At 37.3% G+C, this 26,160-nt stretch overlaps 1 protein-coding gene across 1 annotated transcript in view; it reads left to right on the forward strand.

Moving 5' to 3' along the window:
* The window catches only part of lrpprc (leucine-rich pentatricopeptide repeat containing), a 151,636-nt gene that overhangs the window by 112,080 nt on the left and 13,396 nt on the right, over positions 1–26,160 (forward strand). Inside the window, exons 25-32 of the mRNA XM_041181742.1 lie at positions 160–266; positions 6,605–6,673; positions 8,077–8,167; positions 12,002–12,144; positions 15,335–15,479; positions 18,263–18,389; positions 23,073–23,161; positions 24,972–25,176. Of these exons, the coding sequence (XP_041037676.1) occupies positions 160–266; positions 6,605–6,673; positions 8,077–8,167; positions 12,002–12,144; positions 15,335–15,479; positions 18,263–18,389; positions 23,073–23,161; positions 24,972–25,176 (976 nt within the window). The remainder of the gene's footprint in view (positions 1–159; positions 267–6,604; positions 6,674–8,076; positions 8,168–12,001; positions 12,145–15,334; positions 15,480–18,262; positions 18,390–23,072; positions 23,162–24,971; positions 25,177–26,160) is intronic.

Here is a 26,160-nt window from a genome sequence, read left to right on the forward strand (position 1 = left end):
CTCTCAAAAACAAAGGTGATAAGTAGAATTTTCTGAATTGTAGCATACATAAAATTTGGCATTTTGCTGATATCCTTGGGATGAAAGCGATTAAGATTTAACTTTAGTTTCAACTGTTGTTGAATGCATAGTTTTAAAATTTTTCTCTTGTGCTTGCAGCTATGGATTTTGTAAACCAGGAGCGAGGTGAAATGACAATGCTGTATGACCTCTTTTTCGCTTTTCTTCAGAGTGGGAAATACAAAGAGGCCAGAAAAATTATCGAGGTGAGACTTCATCCTATTATGCTGTTCACACAACCATTTTAGTTTGAACAATGAGCATCAATTAATATTCTGAACCTAAAATGAGTATTAGTCTAATTCTGACTGATGCAATTTAGTCTACAAATTGAATAATGTTAACCTTATTAGCGGTGATAAGTATAGAATTCCTTCTTCTGATGTCTGCACAGTGCTGCAATAAGAATTATAGCCATTGTTTTTGTTAGATGTTATTCAAATTTAAATATTTTTCTAGCTCTGCTTGATTGAGTTGTTCCTTTTATGCCAAATATTATGTTTGCATATTAAACTTGTGATTGTGGAACAATTAAATTAAACTGCCAGTCCTGGGTGTATAAAGTTCTTAATCCCCTTTACTGATCAATTCTTTTGTTGTGCTTAAAAGCAGTGGAATTTAATTTGCTGCAGACAGAGGGTGAATCTGGTCAGATTTACTGTAGGGCATGTCTGGGAGCAAATAATCAGCCAGTCTGCTGCAGCATCATATTAAATTCAACTTTTCCTTCCTGTAATTCCTTAAGCAGCTTATGATCAGCCAAAGGTGACTGATCACTCAGCTAAATTTTGCATACTCTATCTGGTCTTGATTAAAATCTTTCCTAGCAATACAAAGGGATAAGTTGGAGCAAAACTGTCTGCTTGTCCCAGCTTTTACATTTGTTTCCTTGAAGTGCTGGCATCAGTAGATATTTTGATCTAAAAAGACTTTGGTACTCTTGTTGGAGCCTTGTTTTTGTTTAAATTGTCTCCTTTAATTTTTCTCCGTGCTTATAAAATGAAATATGGGTGGATTGTCTTTATTTTATAGCACATTATTATCTGGAAGGCTTTTTATGAAGACATAGGAACAGGAGTAGAACCCCCTCCAGCTTGTTTTGCCATTCAGTTAGTTTGTGTCTGACCTGTTCCACAACTTCATTTGCCAATCTTTGTTCCATATTTCTTGATACTTCTATCTAACAAGAATCTACTGACCTTGATCTTGGTAAATTTCAGTTGACCCAGCATCCACAGCCTTTTGTAGGAGAGCTCTAGATTTCCACTGTAAAACAAAAAGTGCTTCCATTTTCACTTTTAAATGGCACAGCTCTAATTTTAAGGTTGTATCCTCTTAGTCTGGATTCCTACTTCAGAGGAGATAAGTTTCTCAGTGTCCATACAATTGAATCCCTTAATGTTCTTAAAAATCTCGATTTGGTCAACCTTCAGCCAATGATTATAGATTCTGATTTCCCAGATGCTTAATTGTGACTGCAGAGAATGTATTAAGCTATGTAACATGGAAGTAAACTCATGGGTTTCTGACTGGTGATGGAAGAAACTTGAGGTAGTACCTTGAGAGTATAGTACCTTTACAGTATATTGGTTTAAGTATTTTTCCATTACTGACACCAAATGACCACATTGCCAGGACCCTTATCTACTGATGTAATGCACATTATTTGTAGATTCCGAAGACAACATTTTTGTGTTTTTACTAGCTAATAATTTGTCTGATTTAAAAGTCTGTGTGAATAGACAGGGTGTATTTTACTGAGTAAAGGCAGACAGCAAGAAGGCTAGCCATAAAGAAACCAGATGGACTCATCACCATCACAACCTCAAGCTAGTTTATGCTTTTGCTGATCTTTTACTTTTACTAATCTGAATGGTATGCCACCATTTTAAGTATTTTTTCTCTAAGGAATTTGTTGCATTGGTTTATTCTTGCAAAAATGGAGCATTCATGCTGGTCTTCAAACTATTATTTGGAAACCCTACTTATAATCAAGCTCCCTGTTCTTAAAGGTTATGATGTTGATCACATAGTTTATGTACATTACTGTACAGTGTTGATTTTTAAAAATCGTTTGGCGTTAAAGTGAGCAACAGAAAATGAACTATAAAAATCAGAAATTGCGGGAAGCACACTTCAAGTCAGGTAGATTCTGTGAAGAAGTAGGATAAGTATGTTCTGATATTTCAGCAATGTGCTCATCAGAAAACAGCGCTGGTTTGCTACTGGTACTGACCAAAATCTGGCCTGAGTGAGAAGCTTATTGAAGGGAGGCATTACTGTTTTAATCAAGGCTACAGAAAATATTTTGGAACTATTTTTGTTCCTTTTTCTTACATATAAAAATAATTAAGTGATTTTCTCATTTTATAAAATCCTTACGTCGTGTTCTGCTGCACCCTCACAATAACATAGGGTGTAATTAACTGGCCAATAATTTAGGTGATATGTATCATGGAACAGGCTCCTTAGGGAGATGGTGGAAGCAGTCCATACTGATTAATTCAAATGCAAATAAAATATATTTATTTGGAAAAAATTATATTTGGGATACAGTATGAACAATGTGAGACATGACATGGTAACTATAGCATGCCTAGACGGAACAGGTGACTTGGTTCCCAAAGTCCTGCAACAGTGGAGGTTTTTTGCCCCATGTCTGGGTCTGTTGTTGATTTATTAATAGTGAATAATTGTGATTATTAATAAACAACTCCATTATCATTGCATAATGTCATTACTAGAATGGTAGTCAATGAACAGAAGCTAGATGAACCTTGGTCCATTTTTGCCCAACAGTTTCTGTGGTGATCATCTTATGCTTGCTGGTGCCATGATTTCGGACATCTTGCAAATGACCCTTTAAAAAAATTGTACTAGAACTTGAATAATGTTTTAAAACAGGTGATTTGAAGGGAAGATATAATCACTTACAGCATTAAACCAGGAGATCATATTGTGCAAAAGCAGTTATTTTCAGTTCTGTGCATTCCATACTGCTATGCAACAGTTCCCATGTGAAGCAATAGATATATGCTTGAACAAGAGCGTACCTAGCAAAGCTGCCTTCAACTTGAGCAGACTATCCATCATTGTTCTTTACTATGAGATTGTCGATGACAAACCAAACAGAGAGGAAAATAATGAAAGTAGTGATCATGCAAATTGTCACAGTCAGTTGTGAAGAATATGCGCCTTCATAGGATAAAGTGCATCAAATGTTTCCCTGTAGCATTTCTACATAGAATTGATGTTCATAGCAGGAGACACCAATTGAAACAGCTAAAAGAAATAAACTGAGCACGATATGTAAGACTAGTTCTCTTTGTAATGCTTGTTATGACACAGCAGTTGGTAAAGGCTGAGTTATTTAAAATCCCAGAGGGGAACTTTAAACAACTGTCATAACCTATATTTTCAATTGGTATGTTTGAGATGCAGCTCTGATTTCAGAAATGAAACCACCAAGCCTCCAGAGGTTTTTTTTATATAAATTAAATAAAACATTTATTAATTTAACAACAAATTTAAACACATACACATGGCCACAAATTACTGCCATAATAACTTTTAAACAAATCCCCAAATTAATCACTCCCAGGTAATCTTCCCCCAGGGAACAATAACTCATAGACATAAACAGACACCAGGCAAAGCACATTTTATCTTACAAATTCAAAATGAGCTCCCTTTCAATTTGGTTCCCTCGCACAGTTGTAGGCTTACAGGCAGCTTAGATATTACATGCCTCTGACCCACGCATAAAACCCTTTTCTGCATCTTCCCTTCGAATGCAAATTCTCACTGTATCACCAGGCCCTTGGAACTCCACTTCTAGCAATAAAACCCCTTTCGTAGTACCAGTTTTATTAGTAATATAAGCATATTGCTTTGTGTCACCTAGCTGGATGCAAGATTTCAGCCCCCAGTCTTTGATGGTTTATTCAACAAAATGCAAATGTACCCTCTACCTTAACTTCCTTACTATTTAACACCTCAAAACCATTATATGTCAAAGCACCCAGACTAACTGGCTTTATTCTAATTAAGACACACACACTCACACCCACAGACACAGACCATACTACAAATCCAATTTAAAATAGTTCTCAATAACATTATATACATTAATCTTTATGACTATACTATTGAAGACTAGAATGCAAGGGGGCATAGCATCTCCGAACGACAGACAAGAGAAGGTCAAAGCAAAGCGGAAATATGGCGCATTAAACAAATATGTGAGAAAGAGATTGAAAATTAAGGGAAGAGCAGAATAAGTCAAAAGAACTTGAAATTAATCTGAGTAAGAATGAGATTGAAGTAAAATCTGAGGTGAGACTACAGTAAAGACAATGAATATGAAATGTAAGACGAGTAGAATAGTAAGCCAGAAATTAAACAATAGTCACCCAGTTATTTACTGACCCATAATTCCAATGCCCTGAGTTAGGAAGTGGGCTTTAATACTAAAATAAAACAAAAAAATACAATACACCATGGAGCCTGACACTGACATCTGCGCTGAAAAATTAGATTATGGCCCCTAGCATTGCTGACTAAACACTTGAACCTAGGAAGTAAACTATGTTACTGGATATTTTTGTTTGCTATAACAATCTAGCATCCAAGACCAGCAATGATGTTGTTGTTGAGTTGGTAACAATACAGTTGTTCTTCTTGCTTCCTCCTCTCTCAGATCCTTATTTTAGGTATGGAAAGTCATTGGGTAGTGATGATGTACCATTTCCTGAAACATGCCGACAGGATGGAACAATAAGGACATGTTGATTTGGGATGAAACAGTTCTCCAGCAAAAATCAATCAATCATACGCTGAGGCTAAAACCCTAATCTGACAAGCATGAGCTCAGTTTTACTCTTACTTACACAATAAGAGCTTGCACAACTCAAAAAAAAATTGCATTAACAGATGTACAGTAAAATTGCAGTTGATGTGGTGTTGGTACAATTCAGTAGCATGCATCATTTGCTTTTAGTTTTACAGTGCTTGCAAGGCTTTGAATCTAATCTGCAGTAGAAGAACGAAAATGTCCAGGGAATTGCTGTTCAGCTATGTAATCGTATTCTGCTTCTGCAAAGAGTTGCACTTCAACTTGGCAGATAAGAAAATGGGTGCTGAGCACCTCAGGGAAAATATTCCAATTTAGTGTTAACATAGACTAGACTATAGTCATTTTTTTCTCAACAGGGTTTGTGACTGTTTAGTTTTGAATCCCTAATGGATTTTGGAATAGAAGGGCATGAGTAGATGAAGAGGAGGTAATGGTGTGAACTGAAAGTGCCCAAATCAGTTGAGGATATGTTGTTATTCCAGTCATGTTTGGAAAAACTAATGCATGATGTCAGACATCCTGCCACAAGACGTATAATTTAAACTACAAAATTCTATAAAATTAATGTTTTATGTCATTGCCACTGGAGTTTATAAGGTACCTTGGCTGGTAAGCACTACTTAGTATTTGAGCAATAAGCTGTAAATGTAGAACATCCATGAGGTTAGGAGATTTAGTTAAGCTGACCTAGATGTTCTTTTGAGGATAGAGTCTTATTGTAAGTGAAAACTGTTTTCTATATCAGATGAAACTGAAGGATATCTGCATTTATTGCTTAGCCGTCCTTGAAATGACAGGCGCATCAATCAAGTCTAAACACAGGAGATTTAATACATTTCATGTTGTGGATTTGTTTTGTTGAGATCCATGTCATTTGGATAAGTGAAGATATTGAAAGTTGTAATCAAATGTACTGTTTGTTCTGTACCTATAATCAAACTCTTTTGTTTAATTTTCAGGATTCACTGGTGTTTAATATTTCATTTCATGCTATAGTGTTTATGTAAGCTTACTTTAAATGGTAAAGTTAGCATGAAAATTTATCTACTCCATCAGCCTCAATATGGGAAATATGAACTTGTTGAGAACTTAGAACATTACCAAATTGATTTGATTTTTAGAACATTGGAAGAGTTAGTATATGTTTATTTAAATCCTTAAATTTAAAAAAAATTGGAAGCTCAACACATCACTTTGGTAAATGTAACATTTAAATTAATTTGAAAAGGACCTTTATGAACCTTGTTATACAACTATGAACTGCACAGTAGAAGCTTCCTTTCTCATGAAATTAATTCATAGAAAGTCCTTATTAAACTATCCCTATAATAACCTGAGTTAATATGGTTGTATTAAGTGTCTTGAATATAAATACTGTAAGTCACAAATGGCTTACAGAACAGGCATAAAAACATCTGATTTTTCATGCTATTTGTGCTGCAACAAACTAGTTGTGATTCATGTAGATTCATTTTATTTTAAATTGTAGGTTTGCATTGTAGGCTAATTTAACTAAATGCTGTTTTACAATAATTACTAATGTCATAAATTTTCTTCAGTAATTCTATATATAAAAATGTAATCATCTCATTCAGGTGTCAAAACTCAATCATTCTAAAAATGTACTACTTTCGTCCAAATGCCTTTTATTAATCTATTCTTTCTTTCTTTTAATTGTCGTTCCTACAGACTCCTGGCTTGAGAGCCCGTCCAGGGAGGCTGCAGTGGTTTGCAGATAAATGCACAGCCACAAATCAAGTAGGTCGGCTGTGTGGTTTCTCAATTAGTAAAACAAGATTATTAACATAAAATGTTACTGCACAAGATAAGAGCTCATGGTGTTGGGGGTTGTATATTAATATGGATAGAGGATTAGCTAACTAACAGGAAACAGAGAGCCTGGATAAATGGGTCATTTACAGGTTGGCAATCTGTAACTAATGGAGTGCCGCAGGGATCAGTGGTAGGGCTCCAACTATTTACAATCTGTATTAATAATTTGGATGAAAGTACAGACTATTAGAGCCAAAGTTGCTGTTGATGCACATAAAGGCAGGAAAGAAAGTTGAGAGGAGGATACAAAGAGTTTGAAAAATGGATATAGATAGGTTAATTGAGTGGGCAAAAAATTGGCAGATGGAGTATAATGTGGGAAAATATGAGATTGTCCCCTTTGGCAAGAAGAATAGAAAAGCAGAATATTATTTAAATGGAGAGAGATTGCACATTGCTGTTGTACAGAGCGATCTGGGTGTCCTTGTACATGAATCACAAAAAGTTAGCGTGCAGATAAAGCCAGTAGTTAGGAAGGCAAATGGTATATTGGCGTTGATTGCAAGGGGGATGGAGTATAAAAGTAGAGAAGCCCTGCTGTGCAGGGCATTAGTGAGGCCGCACCTGGAGTACTGTACACAGTTTTGGTCTCCTTACTCAAGAGGGGATATGCTGCTTTGAAAGCATAGGCTGATTCCTGGGATCAAAGGGTTGGCTTATGAGGAAAGGTTGAGCAGGTTGGGCTTATACTCATTAGAGTTTAGCAGAATGAGGGGTGACCTTATTGTAAGGTATAAGATTCTGAGGGGGCTTGACTAGATTAGATGCTGAGAAAATGTTTCCCTTCATGGGGAATTTAAAGCTAGAGGGCACAGTTTCAGAATAAGGGGTCTCCCATTTAAGACTGAGGTGAGGAGGAATTTCTTTTGAGTGTCATTGGTCTTTGGAATTCTCTTCCACAGAGAGTAGTGGAGGCTGGGTCATTGAATATATATGTTCAAAGATGAGCTTGGCAGATGTTTGATTGACATGGGAATTAAGTGTTGTGGGGGACAGGCAGGAGAGTGGAGGTAAGGCCACAATCAGGCCAGCCATGACCTAGTTGAAAGGAGCAGGCTTGATGGGCCAAATGGCCTATTCCTATTTCTTAAGCTTTTTTGATCTTATAAAATAAAGTTGGTAGTGGGGAGAGGAGAAGAGATGAATGGAGTCATCTGTAAGCATTTTTCTAATCCAAGTGAATCATCTAAATAGTAAAACAAGGCTGTGCAATCATTTTATTTTAAGATCCATTATAGTTGGACTATTTTGGAAATCTTTCAATATTTACAAAATGTGCCCAGTTAGAACTTTGTTTCATTCTGAAATATTTTCCTAATTTGCTTCAGGTTGAAACACTTGAGAACATGGTGGAAATGACCCAGAAGCTATTTGAATGTGATCGGGATCAGATGTACTATTATCTTCTGAGGCTTTTCAGTGAGTAAGCTCCTAATTCGTCATTAAGCTTGAAAATCACTGGAGATTTTCATTTATATAATATTGTGCATAAAGTACAGTACATTATTTTTATAAGTTTTCAGGCACAACATAGGTTAATTGCGATCTGAAATGATGCTAATTTCTCAGAGTAGATAAGATTGACGACAGCATTAAAGCTCTCCAACATCAGAGTGAACAAAAATGTGTAATTATAATGTATTTTTTGACAACTGACAGTTGGTTCATCCCAGTATAAATCTAATGCTTTCTTTTCTGCCCCCCTTGGGTGAAGTGGGTGGGGCAGAAGACGAGAATTGGCAGATGATTGTTACTGATCTTTCAGTAGCCTGGTAGTCACCAATCTATTAAATTACAAAGTCAGATTTTTTGTCAATTTTTTTGTTTAAATATCGTGGCATTTTCGTATAACATGAAACTATGATCTAGAATTGATTTTCCTTTAAAGATCATTCTTTGTATTCTGGCTTTTCCAGTAGGTCAGTTTATGCTAAGTGGCATGTGTATGTTGCATACAATCTATGAGCATTGCAATTACTGTTACACAGCTGTAGTCCGCATGCTGTGTTTTCTGTTGGGAAACTGGTAAGAATGAATCCCCTGTAAACAGTTTCCTAGCAGTTTCTGAAGCTGATTTCCATTTTTCTATTTGAAGTGCAATATGGTGTGTAATTTTGTGTTGGTATTCTCAGTCTGAGAGTCAGTCAAACTTTGCGCTGTTTCCTTTGCATGTAATTTGTTTCCTTCTAGGCTACAGTGTCAGTAATCAGCAAGCTAGTCACAAATTGAACAAAATTTGTTATGCCAACACTTCATATACAGATCATAACAGTTTTTGCAAATTACCTCGTGTATGTTTAGAGGACTCTGCACTCCTCCAATTATGGTTTCTTGCACATTCCCAATTTTAATTGCTCCATCATTGGCGGCCGCTGCGCCTTCAGCTGCTGAGGCCATAAGCTCCAGAATACCCTCCTTGAATCTTGCCACCTTGCCACATCTCTTTGCTGATTTAAGATGCTCCTTAAAATCTCTGATCAATTTAGGGTCATCTACCCTAATATCTCCTTATGTGGCTTGGTATCAAATTTTGGTTGATAATGCTCATGTGAAACGTTTTGAGACGTTTTGCTATGTTAAAGATGCTCGCATTATAAATGCAACTTGTTGAAAAACAAGCATCAAATGTAGATTTTTACACGAGTTTACAAAAAGGATGTGAATAAAAAGGGTTGGGTAATTATAATGGGCACTGCAATGGCTCCCTTTTGGTGTTGTACTGACAAAAATACAATTTGGTCTCTGCTATGTTAACTGATCTTGATGAAGCTTCTGCAGTTAACTGAGCTATGGTAGGGAAAATCAGCTGGAATTCCCACTCCTAGTCACTATTCATTAACTGTGAAAAGTGTAATTGTGAATCTAGGTATAGACAAGATAAAATTCAGCCCTGATTTCTTCTCCATCCCCTTAACCTTTTCCATATTTGAATACCTTGATATTTGCTGTCCAAACTCAATTTTGAAGAATTACTAGCTTTCTAGAATTCAGTTCTTTTAATATCAGACATTTCATCCTTATTTTAGGAAATATTTTGGTTTCATATTTATTATCAAATACCAAATTGTAAGGCAATTTGGGAAGCACAGTTGGTGGGAGCATAGGAGATTCTGTGCTGTACACACTCAGCAGCTGACCACTAGTATGAAAGCACATTTACACCCTGACAAGATTTAATGTGAAACAAGGTTACATAAACAGTTTCCATTACAAAGGTAGACATAAGAATTTGTAATAGAAAATAAATTGCTAGTCGGTCTGCCATAGTCTTACAGATGGGAAATCAAAATTAAGTGCAGTATTTAGATTAACCAGGGTGGAGGATAATTGTGCCAAGCCCTCAGTATGACAGGAAAGAGAATAGGAGATGCTGGTTATATGGGGTGGGGAGGGGAGCAGAGAAGGGGCTGGGGACAAATAACTCTTTCGAGTACAAACACTTTCCATCTGTTTCAGATGAAGTTACATTGTTTCATAGTTTGCCATTGTGAGATTTGAACTCTTGATCTTGGGGTTACAAACCCAGTACCATAACCACTTGGCAAGTAGGTGAACAAAGGGAAAAGTAGGGAATGATTAGGGGAAGGGGGAAATGGGAGTCAGGCAAGAGAAAGTAAGAGGCCTGTGCTAAGGAATGGTTGCGAGAGAAAATTGAAGGTCACAGGAGATGCAAGAGCAGGGGAGGATAGAAAGAGGTTGCACTAATGGAATTGTGACACTACTTATTTACAGAGGAAGCAGAGGGGAAAAGCATGGTGCACAGGTAAGAGAAGATGCTTGATGAGATATAATTCAAGGGATGTCTGTTGTCTTTTTCTATTATCAACATATTGGCTGAAGTATAGTTTTTCATTTAGTGTTTTTGTATGCTAAGTAAGCCCAGTAGCAACCATGCATGGCACAGGGTACTCTATTTTTAATGAGTTTGAGTTGTGGATGCAGAATGAGTTCTGGAAGTTTTTTCATATAGTAACAACATTTCAGAAAATATTAAAGAGACATATTGTTGAGAATTGAGGTTTCATAAGCTCAGATGACTGGAGGAAAGTGTCCCAAATCTCTGGCTGTTAAAAGATCAAAGAGAAAACTGATTTCTGCAGGGTCAATCTGTATCCATATGGACATGAGCCAACAACACAAATCTGTCTTTAATTTGTTTTCCAGAAGACTACAAAGGTTAGGTGGTATGGAAACTGAAAATGTCACAAGAAGCCTGACAGATGGTGCTTAGTGTAGGGGGTGATCTGTGTTTATTGCATTTAACCTTCATTGTACTTTTACCACAGAAGTTCTCTATGGCCACTGAGTACCAAAAGAAAAATCTTGCTTTTGCTCGGAAATTTATTGTATTGATTCAGTATCATAAAAATTATAATGGAAAATATTTTTATCTGCTTCTGTTGTCTTTTTTTAGTTTTAGGGCTTATCTTTCAAAGAATCATAGCATTCTGCAGCACAGAGTCAAGCCATTTGGCCTGCCAAGTCTGTCCTAATGTTTTTTGCGACTTGAGCTACTTAGTCTAATCCGACACTCTCACTTTCTCCCTAAACTGGTCCTTTACCTCAATCAACTTTTGTAATTGCCTTTTTTTTAAAAATTACGATTCTCCCTTGGGGGGAAAAAGAGGGCTGAGGGGTGACCCAACAGAGGCCTTTAGAATTATGAAAGGTTATGATAGAGTGAATACAGAGAGGATGGTGCAGATCTTCCAGTCATGGCAATGGTCAGCGGATTGCTGTTGCGATTGAAAATACCCTTAATGCTGCTGCACATTTCGGCTTTCAGAGTTCAACATTATCTCTTCACTTTTGTATTTTATGTCCCTAGCTATAAAACCAAGGTCATATATCTATTTGTGGTGCCACCTTTATTACTTGTATTCTGTACACCAAGGTCCTCTCCATTCAAAATCTTATTATTTAAATTACTTATTTTTCCTATTCTTAGCTCCAAAATATATCACTTCACATTTCTCTGCATTGGGCCTCAACAACTATCTTGCTGATCTTTCTTATTACTTCCTTCAGTCTTTCATAATGCTAGATACAATTGGCTTGCTCTTCCCAAAGTTTGGTGTCATTAGCAGATTTCATTATTGTTCCTTCAATTCCCTAGTGAAGATCATTTATGAGTAGTAAATCCACAGGCCCGATGTGGAACCCCACTCCTCACATCATTCTAGTCCAAGAGACCCTGAAATTATTTCCTGCTCACCCTTCTTGCGTCTTAAATAAACTTCTTAATTTAAACAGAGGAAAATAATGACTGGCGGAAAGCTGATGCAACATGGACCAAAATGCAGGAAGAAAATGTGATACCCCGAGAGAGAACACTCCGATTACTTGCTGAAATACTCAAGACCAATGGTCAAGAGATTCCATTTGAAGTTCCTGAGGTACTTTTTAACCAAAAATGATTTAATTTGCATTTCTTAAGTTTTAATGAAAGCATAATCAAAATGTATAGTTGCTATAAAATTTCTAGTTAATGCACTACCAGTTAGTTCACAAATTTTCTAGGAACAGGAGTAGACCATTTAGCCTCTCTAGCTTGTTCTGCTATTCAACTAGCTCATGGCTGATCTGTACTTCATTTGCTTGCCTTTCTTCCGTGTCCCTAGCTACCCTTGCCTGGGAAAAGTCTATTGACCTCAATCATGAACATTTTAATTGGCTCAGCAACTAGAGCAACCAAACCAACATTAGAAGGTGGGGTGACCCCAATTTTCCAGTACCCTTAGTGTGGAAAAAATGTTTCCTCTTTGCAAGCCTAAATTGCCTATTCTAACCTGAAGATCCCACTTGTTCTAAATTCCTCCAGCAGATGAAATTATTTCACTGTATCTACCTAATCGAATCCCTTAATCTGTTTAAATACCTTGATTTAGATCATCCCTCAGTCTTATAACTTCAAGAGAACACAAACAAATTTATGCAACGTGCCCTCATAATTTAACCCTCTAAGCCCGAGCATTAAGTCTATTGAATCTTCATCGTACCCCTTTCAAAGCAAATATATCTTTCTTGAGGTTTAGTGCCCAAAATGAATTCAGTACTTCAGATGAGAATGAAAACAAAATACTGTGAATGCTGGAAATCTGAAATAAAAACAGAAAATGCTGGAAAAACTCAGCAGGTCTGACAGCATCTGTGGAGAAAGAAACAGAGTTAACGTTTCAAGTCCGTATGACTCTGAAGACTCTATGGACTGAATTTTGCCGTCGGCGAGCATGGGGCGGGACCCCTGACATCATCCTGCCCCATTTAAATTTTCAGAAAGGCGGGGGCACAGCAAAATCAGCCATTGACAGAGTCATTTAAACAATTAAAGGACCTGCCCATCCAACCTTAAGGTTAGTGGGCAGGCCAGGAGCCCCGGTGGCAAATAGAAAAAACACGAAACCTCATCCACCGGCAGGATGAGGTTTCATGAAGGGTTATAAAATGTTTAATAAAGTTTTACTGTAATTTATGAACATGTCCCATCTCATTGTTATTTGAGGGGGACATGTTAGGGATTTTTTTTTTCTATTTTTATTCTTTTTAAAAGTGTTAGCAATCTCCCTGAGGCAGCACTTAGCCTCAGGGAGATGTGCGCTCTTTCGTGCACATGCACGAAAGAATGCCCTCTCGCTTTTGGGTAATCCCCGCTCGCACAGGAAGCACATAGCGCTTCCCGCCGGACGTCAGGCTGGGCAGGCCTTAATTGGCCCGCCCACGTAAAATTGCGGTGGAGCCTGCTTCTCCAGCAGGGATCGTCTCCCCATCTGCCGGAGATTGGGTTGGGCCCGGCAGACAGAAAATTCTGCCCCATGGCTCTGAATAAGAGTCCTACGGACTCGAAACGTCAAGTCTGTCTCCACAGATGCTGAGTTTTTCCAGCATTTTCTGTTTTTACTTCAGATGGGGTCTGACAATGGCTGTGTACAACTGAAGCATCACTTCCTCACTTTGGAATTCTAATCCCTTAAGATAAATGCCAGCAAGCCAGTAACTTTTTTGATTACTATTTTTGCCTGTGCACTAGATTTTTTTATTTGTGACAATAGACACCTAAATGCCTTTCTTCCTCCATAGGCCCTAGTCTCCTACTGTTAAGAAAACATTCTGATTTGTCTTTCTCACATTCAAAGTGGATAACCTACTTCCCAACCATTTTCTCCATCTACCATAGTTTTGTCCACTTACTTTGTCCTTTTTGCCCCTTTGTAATTTCTTCCTCCCATCCACACTATTTACCAAAAGTCAAGAAGCAATGTGCCATCTATCAGTTTGGATATGAAATCCTATTCCTTCAACTTTGTCCCCGTGGAGATGCCTGGTGAACACCACTTGTCATATCTCACCAACCAGAGAAGATATCCTTTATTCTTTCTATCTGTCTCCTACCTCCCAATCAATTACGGAGCCAATATAAAATTAATGTTACACTTGCACTTAAATGTCTTTGCACACCTATGTAGAAAGTACTGAAAGTTGACTGTTGGCAAACAAGGAGTTGCAACTGAGTAAAGCCTTCATTTAAATCAACGTTGTCTGCTTAAGCAAAAGGCACTGAGGTGATTACATAACTGAAAATACTACAGAACTGTGCGGCTTCCCTCAATTCTTTCATCCAGGTGTTGGTGGCTATGCCTTCAGCTGCCTAGGCACTTGGCTCTGAAATCCCCACCCTAAACCTCTACACCTCTCGTAAACGTGAGATCACTCAAAACTCTGCTGACCGTAACCTAACTCACACTAAGTCCCTTTCACCCATCACCCCTATGCTCACTGACCTCCAGTTAAGCAATTCTTCAATTTTGAAATTCTTATCCTTGTTTTTAAATCATAGCTTCACTGCTTCCTATCTCTAATTTACTCCAGCCCCACAATCCTCTGAGATACCCTTTTTCCTCTAATTTCGGTATCTTGAGCACCCCCAATTTTAATCACTGCACCATTGGCTGACCATCATTGTCTGTTGATGAGCAAGGACTTGCAACTGAATGAAACTTCCATTTAAAATTGCAATCTTATCTGCTTTAATCTTATCTGCTTTAAGCATATGGTACTGAAACAGTTACATAAATTTTGGCTGCTACAGATCAGAAAGACTTACCCCACTTCCTGTGCCTTCAGTTGCCAAGGTCCTAAACTTTGGAATTCCCTCCATAAACCTCTCCATATCTCTAAGGCTCTTTCCCTCTTTAAAGTGGCCTTTAAAACCTACCTCCTTGATCAAGCTTTATCGTTTCATGTGGCTCAGTGTCAGTTTTTATCTGCTTATGTACCTGTGTCATTTTAACATTTTACTATGTTAAAGGCGCTTTTTTTTTAATGCAGCTTTTATAATGAAAATTATCTTAGACTGCTCTCACTCAGACCTGCCAGTGTCTGAGCAGCATTGTTGGAGTCATCTGCACTACCTGTCAGTTAGCAGGATGTGTACTATTAAAGTCAAAACAAGGGAGTAAAATGTCTTTAATAAAACACACTGCCTAACCTATAGAAAAAAAAGGCCATACAGTCATTTGATTTCTTTTATATGTCTTCATTTTGCCCAAATCTGACACATTCTAATTTTGTTTAAAAATTGTTTCTCAGATATGGTATGAGGATGCTGCCAGATCCACTTCATCTGCTACTCTCAGTCAAGCTACACAAATAAAAGCTACCGATTTGCCTGTTGATTCTGCCAGTGACTATCAGCGCAGACTGCTAATACTTTCCAAGAGGAACAATATTCAAGGTACAATTTGTGGCAACTTTTTAAAAAAAAAAGTAAATATTTTATTGATTTCAAAATTAGAAATAAATTTCTATACCTAGTGGCAGAGCTCAGTTCAGGTGCCAACTATTAGTATTTTCTTCGCATATTCTCAACCTTCTTTATTTGGAATTTTACTAAATTTTAAAGTTGGCTAAATTGGAAAAGGCTGTCTTGTATGGTACTGAACTACATAGGCCAGGAGAATCATAGGCTAATCATATGCCTGTAGAGTTTAATAAAATGTTGAATGTTAGCTGTATTAATGATCTGATGGACTACCCCAGTTTTTTTTTAACCATGCCATCACACTTTTTTTCCTTTGGGGAATACTAGGGAGGTGGCGGAAAGATTCCCGGGCTGGTTATCAGCCCATTGAACCATGTCATGAACACTCCTCCTGTTGCCCTGGCATGGGACTTAAACCTGGAGCTTCTGGCCTAGAGGCAGGGGCACTACCAAGGCACCACAAGACCTCCTACTACCCTAGTATCTGACTATGTTGGGAAGAGAAGATGATTGCAGTGGAGACAAAATGTAGCACATCTTGATGCACACCCCTGTCAGCCTGATCATTTACTTCATTGTGCACACGCATACCACACTTTAGAAAATGCTATTTTATTTTGTTGGTTCAAGCCCTCCTGACTTGAATGTGCTGTTATGACTTCCCTGGCAAGTTAATACTTTTTGTTTAATCCAGTCTGCCTTCCGTGTTTAAGTTGGACCTAGTTAAGTAACTATTCACAAATTGCTTGTTGTTAAGATCTGGAACACAGTACCTGAAAGGATGATGGCATCAAATTTCTTAGCAACATTCAAAAGGTAATCATACATGCATTTGAAGAAAACTAATTTACAGGGTTTGGAGAAAAGGCTGAGGTTATGGGAATAAATTAGACTGCTCTTTCAAAGAGAAGACATAGACATGATGGGCCAAATGGCCACCTTCTGTGCTGTAAAATGTTCTGATTGCATGCTACTAATTGTTACTGTGGAGAATAGAAATTAAATGGAGAAATCTACTGTGTCCGTGAGATTCTCATCAATGGAGAGATCTGGTATACTGCCAATTCCTGTAGCAATCTGGTGTGCCACTGGTTTGCTTGCAATTATAGAAATACAGGTCAGCTTCTCCTACTTGAATCTCTCTCTTCCCTACCTGGTGATTCCCTGGGACTCTGGGTTAATACATTTTTAATGATTGAAAATTTTTACAGTGTGTTTTTTAGTTTCTCCTCTTCAGAGGACTGAAATGGTGATATTTTTGGGCAGCACAGTATGAAATGCGATGTGTCTCTGCACAAACTATATTGCTTATCAGAGGCTGCTCCCTTCAACTCTGGTCTATTTACCAATTATCTAATCTGGAGGTCCATATTCTCACCTCCGATCCTAATTCTTAAACTATGTATGTTTTTCCCTGGGGCTTTTCTAACCATTAGTTTGTTTATTCTTATGGAACATCCTGCACCAAGTTACATTGTGTAAGATGGTCCTCGCTTGTTTGACACTGCCAAGAAATAGTTTCTGACAATTTTTTTCTGCCTTGGTTCAGTTTTTACTTTGCCTCCAAATGCCAACTGTAGCCCATTGGTGGCACCTCTCGTCTGAAGGTTGTGTGGTTCAAGCCCTACACCAGGACTTGAGCATATAGTCTAGGCTGATACTCCAGTGCAGTATTAAAGCGTTACTACACTGTCAGATGGTGCCATTGTTTGGAGGAGATATTAAATCAAGGACCCAGCTATATTCTCGGGTGGGGATAAATCAGTCCATGGGGCTATCAAAGAAGAGGGGAAGAGTTTTTTCGGCTTCCTGGTCAATGGTTATTCCTCTCCAACATCACTAAAACAGATTATCGTTACCTCATTGCTATTTTTAAGACCTGGACTGTGTGCAGATTGAGTTCTCTAAAGTAAATTGTGTACTTCATTTGCTGTGAAGCATTTTGGGATATCTTGAGATCTTGATTGGCACTATATAAATGCAAATTCTTTGTTCTGACCCTATCTCTCTACAAATTGGGTAACTGAAGTTCTAGATAGCATAAAAGGTTTCATACCTCACTTTTCTCATTCTTGACTCAATCAAACCTGTTATTCAGCTGTTTTTCAAAATTATGTCAAATCACATCCAAATCCCTATGTTTTCAAATTTTAGACCAGAAAGGCTATTGATGGGGTTACACTAAAATGGAACTGTGCCGTTTGCAGCTAATTTCTGTGATAGAAAGTTAGCAAAGCTTTAAATGAAAATTTTGAATAGTGTCAACAGCATGCCGATCTCTACACCAGCTTTGGTGCGGAGAGTGGAAGATCATATCTAAATGAAATTCAAAGTCATGGGAATAATTAAAGGAAATGTATGGTCCTATCTTTATCAATGTTCACATTTGTGTACTTTCAAGCAGGGATTAGTTGGAATGTTTCTTAAGATGCATTGGGCCAAAAGTGTTAGGAACATAAAGGTTGTGTTCAAAATCCACACTGGTTGCTGTCTTATTTTATTTTTAAAAAATCAGTTAGAATGGCGTTACATAATGTATTTTCCTGTCCTCCACTATAGTATTCATAAAATAAGTTCATAAAATTTAATCTTCAAAACTGAAGGAGATGAATGACTGAAGAAGCCCAAATGGTTTCCTTTAAACTGTTGAAAATGAGATTTTCTTTGACATTTGCTTTTAAGAACTTACAAATATTAGCAGAATGGTGTGTTCATTATAATTCTATTTTGATAGAAATTCTTTTCATTCTTGTTAGAAGCCCAAAATGTGTTCCTGGAAGCTGAAAAGAAGGGTCTTGCATTCAGCGCAGCTGCTTATTCAAGCTTCATAAACACTCTTCTGAGTCACGGGTTATTGGAAGAAGCCATGGATGTCAAAAACAGGTAAGTTTTTTATGGAGTTGAGGGAAAAGAAGGTGGAGTGAAAAAATGTTAGAGCGCTAATCTCCAACAGCCACCCTAACAGTAGTTCAGCATTTTAACTGTAGGAAAAGATTTGTAGAGAGTGAAATGTAAATCCTTTATTGTCTGCATTACACTGTCTCATGTACAAATTGTTGATTTAAGACTGGCAGATGGAAAAGGAGAAATCACGACTGAGCAATGGGTGCTTAGGCAGGGATTAAGGGGATTGGCTCTTGAGAGTAAGAAAATCCAGAGACTGATGCTGTATTATTTGAGCCCTGAAGGCTGAAAGTGACCAAGAGGGATAGTTTAACCCTGTACAGTGTGAAGGAATTTCTTAGGATTGATCGCAGTAATTCTCACATGACCCTGATTCTCTTCAGATCTTCAGAATTCTTGGGGTCAAGTAATGCACCTGCGGTGAAGGAGCGTTGTTCAGTTTAGTGCAGTGAGGTAATCGTTCAAGTTTAGCTCAAATGACCCTCTGATAAATTGGGTAATCCTTATCCATTGAAAGATTGTACAATGTGGATTATGCACTTTTTTTCTTGTGTTGATTTTTCTAGTTTTGTGAAGATAATATCCTTTCATTAAAAGTTTTTAATTTCTCCAAGGGAGCCATGCAGTGTTTGACTGATGGCGCATGTCATTTAACACAGGAAAGCTTTGGCCTGGAAAGAGATTCAAAATCTCATGTCTGTAGAAATGCACAAGAGAAAAATGATCTGCATTTCTGATAATCAGGCAGAATAATAAATCGAAGACCTACGAGGGAGAAAAGAGAGTTGATATGTACATAATGTGTGTATGTGTGAGGAAATATATTACAAAAAAAAGGAAAGGGCGTGTATACTTATTTGAAAGCCACTAAGCATGTGCATGAGAAGCTCCAGGGTTAAATACATTATTCCAAGAAAATGCAGGTCATTGTAGATAAAATCGTAAAATGGCCAATAGAGATTTTTTTGGGGGGGAGAAAAGGGATAATGATTAATGTATTCAAAACCTGGGTTAGGCCACATTTAGAGTGCTGTGTTCAGTACACTCCTGTAGAAAAGGCATTTACTGAGGTGGTGCTAGGGGTGGGAAATGATTTAACAAGAGACTTAAAAGAGGCTTTTAAAATTACAAAATGTGTTTTAATGGTGACTTATGGAAAGACAGTTTCCTCTGGGTAATGCAATGATGATGAGCCATCAACTTAAATTTTATCACTAGAAGTGAGGAGGGAACCAAGGAGAATTTTTTTTACTGAGGATTGTTTGAGCATGGAATGCTTTTCCACATGGAATGGCATAGCCAGAAGCCATTGAACCTTTTAAGGTGAAACTGGATGAACGTTTGAAGAAGCGAAAAATATAAATTTATGGGGAGAGTGCTAGGCAGTATAGTTTATTTTGGATTGTATTAGCATAGATGAATCAGGCATGAAACTGGAGGTGTATTACCCAAAATTTCTAGCTGTAGCAGAAAGAACATTCTCTATTACAGTACTAAATAATTAAGCTGCTATCTGCATGATTGACAGTTGGGCATGTTAGCCTGCAGCACTATAGATATCCTTAGTATGCTGTAATCACTAACTGAGAAATAAAGTAAAACCAAATGTAGAAAATGTGAGGGAGGATTGAGAAAAGTAAGATAAATTGTCTGTTTGGTTACTAAAGAGATGCTTGAATAAGTGGGATCTGAACATTCACATGCCTAGGTTGGAGTTGCTTTGTAATCCATAGACTCCATGGTAAAGTAATGGAGGCAAATTATGGAGGTGTATTGTTTGAGGGTCGCATAAAATTGGAAGGGCCAATCAGGGATATAAGGCGAATGGAAGAGCTGATCAAAACTCCCAAGTCAATAACAAAAGCAGCTGACTTGGAGAAATGTGGGCAGGCTGAGAAATGGAAGATGGTCCAAAGATCAAAACTAGCCTGCAAAGATCATTACAAGCATTATAAGAAGACTGGCAATACACAGGCTGCTAGCAACACTGCTCAAATAATGGATGAATGCAGCCACTAATTTCATTGTTAATTTAACCATGACTCACTTGTTTAAGTTATCTTGGCTTAGTGATAGTTAAGTTAGCTCTTGACTCTGAATCTGAAGATTGTGGACAAAAGTATGGTGGTAATGTAGTCTCATTTTACAATTGCCCAGATATGCTAAGGATCGCTGCTCTACTCGAACTTCTCCCATCTCAACACTGCCCTGCATTTCTTGCCAGCTCTTCTGAGCCTGGCTTTATCAGAAATTCAGAGCGCAGCGTCCCTCCAAAAGTTCAGTTGCAGCGCTATAGAGCCGGGGGTGGGGGAGAGTGGGGATGGTGAATTTTTTAGGACACTCATATGGTAAGTTTAAAGGTCAATTTAGTGAATGGGTGAGTGGATGAATGAATAGGTGGGTGAGATGGCAGGCAGGTGGGATGGCTGGTTGTGATAATGGGAGTCAAGTGACAGTCGGGTGGGTTGGTAGTGGGTGGTCAGTGTAAGTGATTGAGGGCTTAGTTCTGTACCCAGGAGTTAAACTAGGTTTAATCTGTCTAACATTTCCTGGGTAACTATCCAGGTAAGTAAATTGAAACTGTCCAAAGTCTCCGATGTTTTCTCAGAGGTCAGTATTTCCACAGTGTCCTGACGCACATCTTGGGTCATACATCCGGTCAACGATCTGGAGACAGGGAGGTTTGGGCCAATGGTTTTTTCTGGGCACTGTATCTCACAGACTTTCTGGTACCTGCAGTACATTTAACAAGGGCTTAAACCTGCACTTGTGAGTAAGCTAGTGACTAATAGGGAGTGGATGGGGGTGAGGGGTGGTTGGTGATGCAGGTGAAGGTAAGCAGATCGTTTACAGTCAAGGTGATCCTAAGGTGACATGCATGATTGTGAAGTTTTGGAGTCAGGTCAGTTGTCTGTGTATGTTACATTTTATTTTTCTGAATGCATTCAAGTGAAAACCTTTCTCAAGTATGAAAGCAAATTACTCCAATTTTTAAAAAATATATATATACTTCAAAGAATTTAACAAGGGGCACAGCTCATGCATCTCCAGAGTCTGGAAGCATTAGACACTATTAAACTGTAGAGGACTCAAGTCCTTTTGATTTTATTATAACTTTCCATTGCCAGTGCCCAACAAGGACATTCCTATAAATGTTCCTGGTATGATTCAGTTGATTCGGGAGCAAAGCTCAAGTAATCCAAATGCTTCATCTAAACTCTGATTACCGCTTCAGTGATTTATCATTCATTATAAGAAATAAATTTTAATTGGAGAAGTTACTGTTTTGTGGTATCTTTTATAAATGTGCTTCTGATGCTGTTTGAAGATCAAGTAAGTGCAGTGTGATATGGAAAAGATGCGATTATTGCCTTGCATGATTTGAAGGTATACTATATTGGAATGGCATAACTGAAATTGTTCTCCCAGGTTACTTTTAAATGGTATCTTAAGAGCTTATCCGAATTAGTGAATACGTAATTGTGTGCATAATTGTCAACTATTTAATAATATATACATTTTTGTAGCTGCTTTTCATGTTGTAATGTCTGCAAAATGCTTCTGATAAATTGCTTTTAAAATGCACTGATATGCGGAAAACGCAGAAACCATGTTAATGTTTCACAGACAAGCAGAAAAATAACTGGCCGGTTTATCTATTTTTGGTGACATTGGTTCAGGGAGGAATATTGGCCAGGACAGGACAGTCGGCACCTTAGAATCTTCAGTGCATATCTAATTGCATGAGTGGGCAGATTTGATCTTAGTTTAGTGTCTCAACTGAAAAATGACATGTTTGGTCTGTTGAATTAAATTTCATCCTAAACCCACAACCTCCTGAGAAGAGAGGACTGCCAACTGAGCCAAGCTGACAGTGCTGTGTAACAGATGGACTGAGATTTGTTGAATTTCAAGTGTGAATTGTAAAGCAATTGTACATTTTGATTGCACAGTAGGATAAAAGATTTTAAATGCTTTGCAGAGAGAGTGCATCATATTTTATGGTCAAATTGCGAAATATCCAGCCAGAGAATCAGTACAAAAACCCAATGATTTTTGCATGTCAGATGCCACTTAATGGCTGCATGTGGTGTTATGTAGATTGATTTTTTAAATAGTACCGGTGGTTCCGTCACAAAGTGTATGCTTCAAGATGAACTACATATCTCCCAGTGATGATGTACCTTGGTTGTTTAGATGCACAAAAACAACTGTCGTTACTCACTGTCACTGGTGGATATTGTATGTGACTCTGACTTCACAGCAAGACATGATTCTCTACCAGCAACCCCCACGAAAATCACCTACAGGCTGAGACTCTGATCTGCGACTTTTTCAATGTCTAATATCTTTATGTTTAAGAGATAATGTTCTGGAAGCTAGACCACTCGCTTTAACATTATTCTCTCTCTCTCTCTCTCTCTCTGCTGCCTAGGGTACTACTTATGGCAGCTGTCAGAACCAAAAAAAAGAAAGAAAGGGAGAGAAAAAACACTATTTCAGTATTTGACGTTCTAACATAAAAGCTGTCTACAGGTCGACATTTGTGGCAAAATTTTTAACATTGGAATGGTAGTTTTTATAATTTCACCTCGGTCTCAACCATTTATTATCATATCAGAAGCATGTCAGTAATTCCTTTCTAAATGTCTGCTTCTTTAGAGTTGAGACCCGCATCAAGGGCTTTACACTGAACGACGCTGCCAACAGCCTACTCATCATAACGCAAGTTAGGCGGGATAATCTGAAAGGTATGTCACACATTATGACCTTTACATCATGTTAATGCCTCTGCAGATTTTCATGTAACGCCTTTCGTAAGCTGTGATAAAGGAGTCCATTTAGCAAATTACCTGCTTATCAAGAGTCTTTTGTAGTAGCTGAGAGACATAAATTACTATATATGCATCTATAATACAACTGAAGCTGAATATGAATGTACTTGTCATTTGGCCACTTAGTCCAGTTTCCATTCCATTTAACAGAGGATGGTTTTGTCTTAGCTAAAATAGTGGGCTGCAGACTTATGGGGGTGGGTTTGAGGGGGCCAAGGGGGGAGAAAGTACAAGCTTTCAAGAATTTTAGAAATGGATGAATGAACAAATTCACCTTTAAATAGTTAGAAAAGAATAGAAAATCCTGCAGCAAAGCAATTTCAACTAATGAAATTTTGATGAAAATAAGATATTGGTTAAGAACTTTTCCCCAGGGGTAGGTAAGGAAGATTCAAGCATTTATTATTTTCATTGCGGTATTGGCTAATAAAGTTATTTTCACACAGTAAATTAAATGTACATACTGAGAAATGCTGCTGGAAAAGGCTGATGTTAACAATTACAATTATGTATTGTTAACAAAATGGAATGTACAAAAATGGGGAACTTTGCTTTTGTATGCAGTAGTTTACTTCCTTTAAACTTACTTTTAAGTTGTACTCTGCTTTAAGCAACCAAAAGATAAGATTTTATAGATAAGAATTCAAGTCACTATTAATTTGCCTCTGATATCTTAATATGTTTTTAATGTCACCTTTTTTCTGATTTGTTTTTCTGAAAAATACATTAAGTCTTTAGGCTTTAATTTTATAATTATAGCGGATGGTAAGTGTGAAGTTTAATTGCTCTTAAAGGCATTTAATCATAATTGAATTGCAGCAAGGTGTATGTTTGGAAAATGGCATGTCAGGTAGCATTTGAACAGATACAGCACACAGCCACATGTTTACATTGAAGGTGTTTTGTTTAAAGTGAGGACAATGAAATCATTTTAATAATACAGCGCATTTCAGGCAAAATATCTAAGAATGAGCCTTACCAAAGATTTTCTTCTGCTGAGGCGCTTTCCATTCTTGAATCCGTTAAATCCTTTACCCCCACAAAATCAGAGCCTTTTGGGGTTTTTTTTGCATCTCTATAAGAAATCGGGTTTTAAAAATGAGATCGACATGTTTATTCTTGTTCTGATCTGTTTGTTTTGAAAAATAACTAGTACTCGGGGAAAATATCTGAAGTAATTTAGTTGCATATAATTTTTTTTAAATCCTGTGGCAATTAATGTTTTTCCCAGAAGAAAACTAGTAAATGTTGCTCCTCAAACTGCTCCTTGTGACAATGTACCACGATAACCAAAATGGCAGTAAAGATCACTAAATTTGAATCTATAAACATTTTAAAGTCATCCATATCTGACATCAATTCTCTACCACCAACAGAACGCAGACTTTCTCTTGAATGAAATGTGTCTCCAAAGGACTAGGCAAAAATAGAAAAATGATAAAAATCTACTTGTAAACTGATTAGCTAAAGGAACCGTTTTCATAACAAATGTTAATTAAAATCACAAGATAAATTATTTTCAGTATCAATTAATTCTATTGTAGTTCGTTGTTACAAACACAACAGAAGCATTTTCTGTGAAACTATTGACCTGTATTTGCAGCTATTGGAGAGGGAAATGCAATTGCAGTGGTTGTGGTGAAATTCTTTTGGAAGAAATAATGATTGACACCTCATTAACTTCATGAATCCTTTTCACTGTTTTTGTTTAAATATTTCCTTTTAGATGCTGTTTCTACCCTGAAAGAGATGTTGCAAGTTAATCAAGTGCCCAGCCAGCTCGCTGTTTCACGGCTTGTCCAAGCTCTGGCCTCCAAAGGTGATGTGGAGAAAATTCAATCTGTGGAACAATTGATGGAAAACCTGGCATGGCCTATCAATTTGTCCCGGATGCTATTTATCAATAACTTAGTCCTGGCTCACATAAAGAAGTAAGTAAACCTTTTCTTCAGATGTTGTAGCAAGCTGAAGTACTATGAATCCAAGTAAGATTTCAGTTCTAATCATTTTAGAAGCTTAAAGAAACTTAATTTTCAAGCTGTATCTAAGATATGATTCCTTGGTTGCAAGATTATCCAATTCATTTGCAACTTTCTTTGAAAAGGAAAATGTTTATATTTCTCATGAAAATTTTGTAAACACTTCTCAAAAGCTACAATTGCAATTGCTGCAATTGCTTAATTACTTGCTTCAATTGACATTGCTTAATTTTTAAAGAAGATAAACATACCTGTATGCATACATGCTTATTAATTTTTTGAAGTGCATATTTATTTGGATTTTTTTGCACCAACCAACTCCCAGTGTTTTATTTTGTAATTCTCTTTCCTGCTACCTTTCTTGCCTGCTCCCCCACATATACTGGACTCCAGAAAAGTGAAAATTATCATCCTCTGTTTATTCAGAACAGTATTGGTGGTCAATAGGAAGACTCTAGTTCAATAAACATTTGCTTATAATCTAGAACATGAGGGATTAAAAATGTGGTGGAATAGGGAATGGGAATAATCATTTAAGTTAATTAATGATTGTGAACTTCTATTTTCATTTATGAAATCAAGTATTTATGAAAATGACTTGATGTAAGCTAACAACAGATTAAAAGGAATTTTAGCCAAGATTTTAATTTAAAAGAACATGAGCAGTACCAAATAATTTGTAATTTCCTGTTTTATCATCATTCCCATTGCGGTTTCAACTTTACCTTGTTTAAAAATGAATGCAATTTGTATCTCAGGAGTGGGCTGGCTTAATAGCTAATCTTCGTCGGTGTTATGAGTTGAATATAAATTGTATCTCATGCCTCCTGTCCACACACTTCATACTACATATTGGCTTAATACTTAAAATAACAATTTGGAGCAGATTTATACATTTTTGAACACAAACTGTGTAAATGTAGAGATTGCAGACAT

Source organism: Carcharodon carcharias, chromosome 2 (genome assembly GCF_017639515.1).
Source record: "Carcharodon carcharias isolate sCarCar2 chromosome 2, sCarCar2.pri, whole genome shotgun sequence".
Taxonomy (NCBI): Eukaryota; Metazoa; Chordata; class Chondrichthyes; order Lamniformes; family Lamnidae; genus Carcharodon; species Carcharodon carcharias.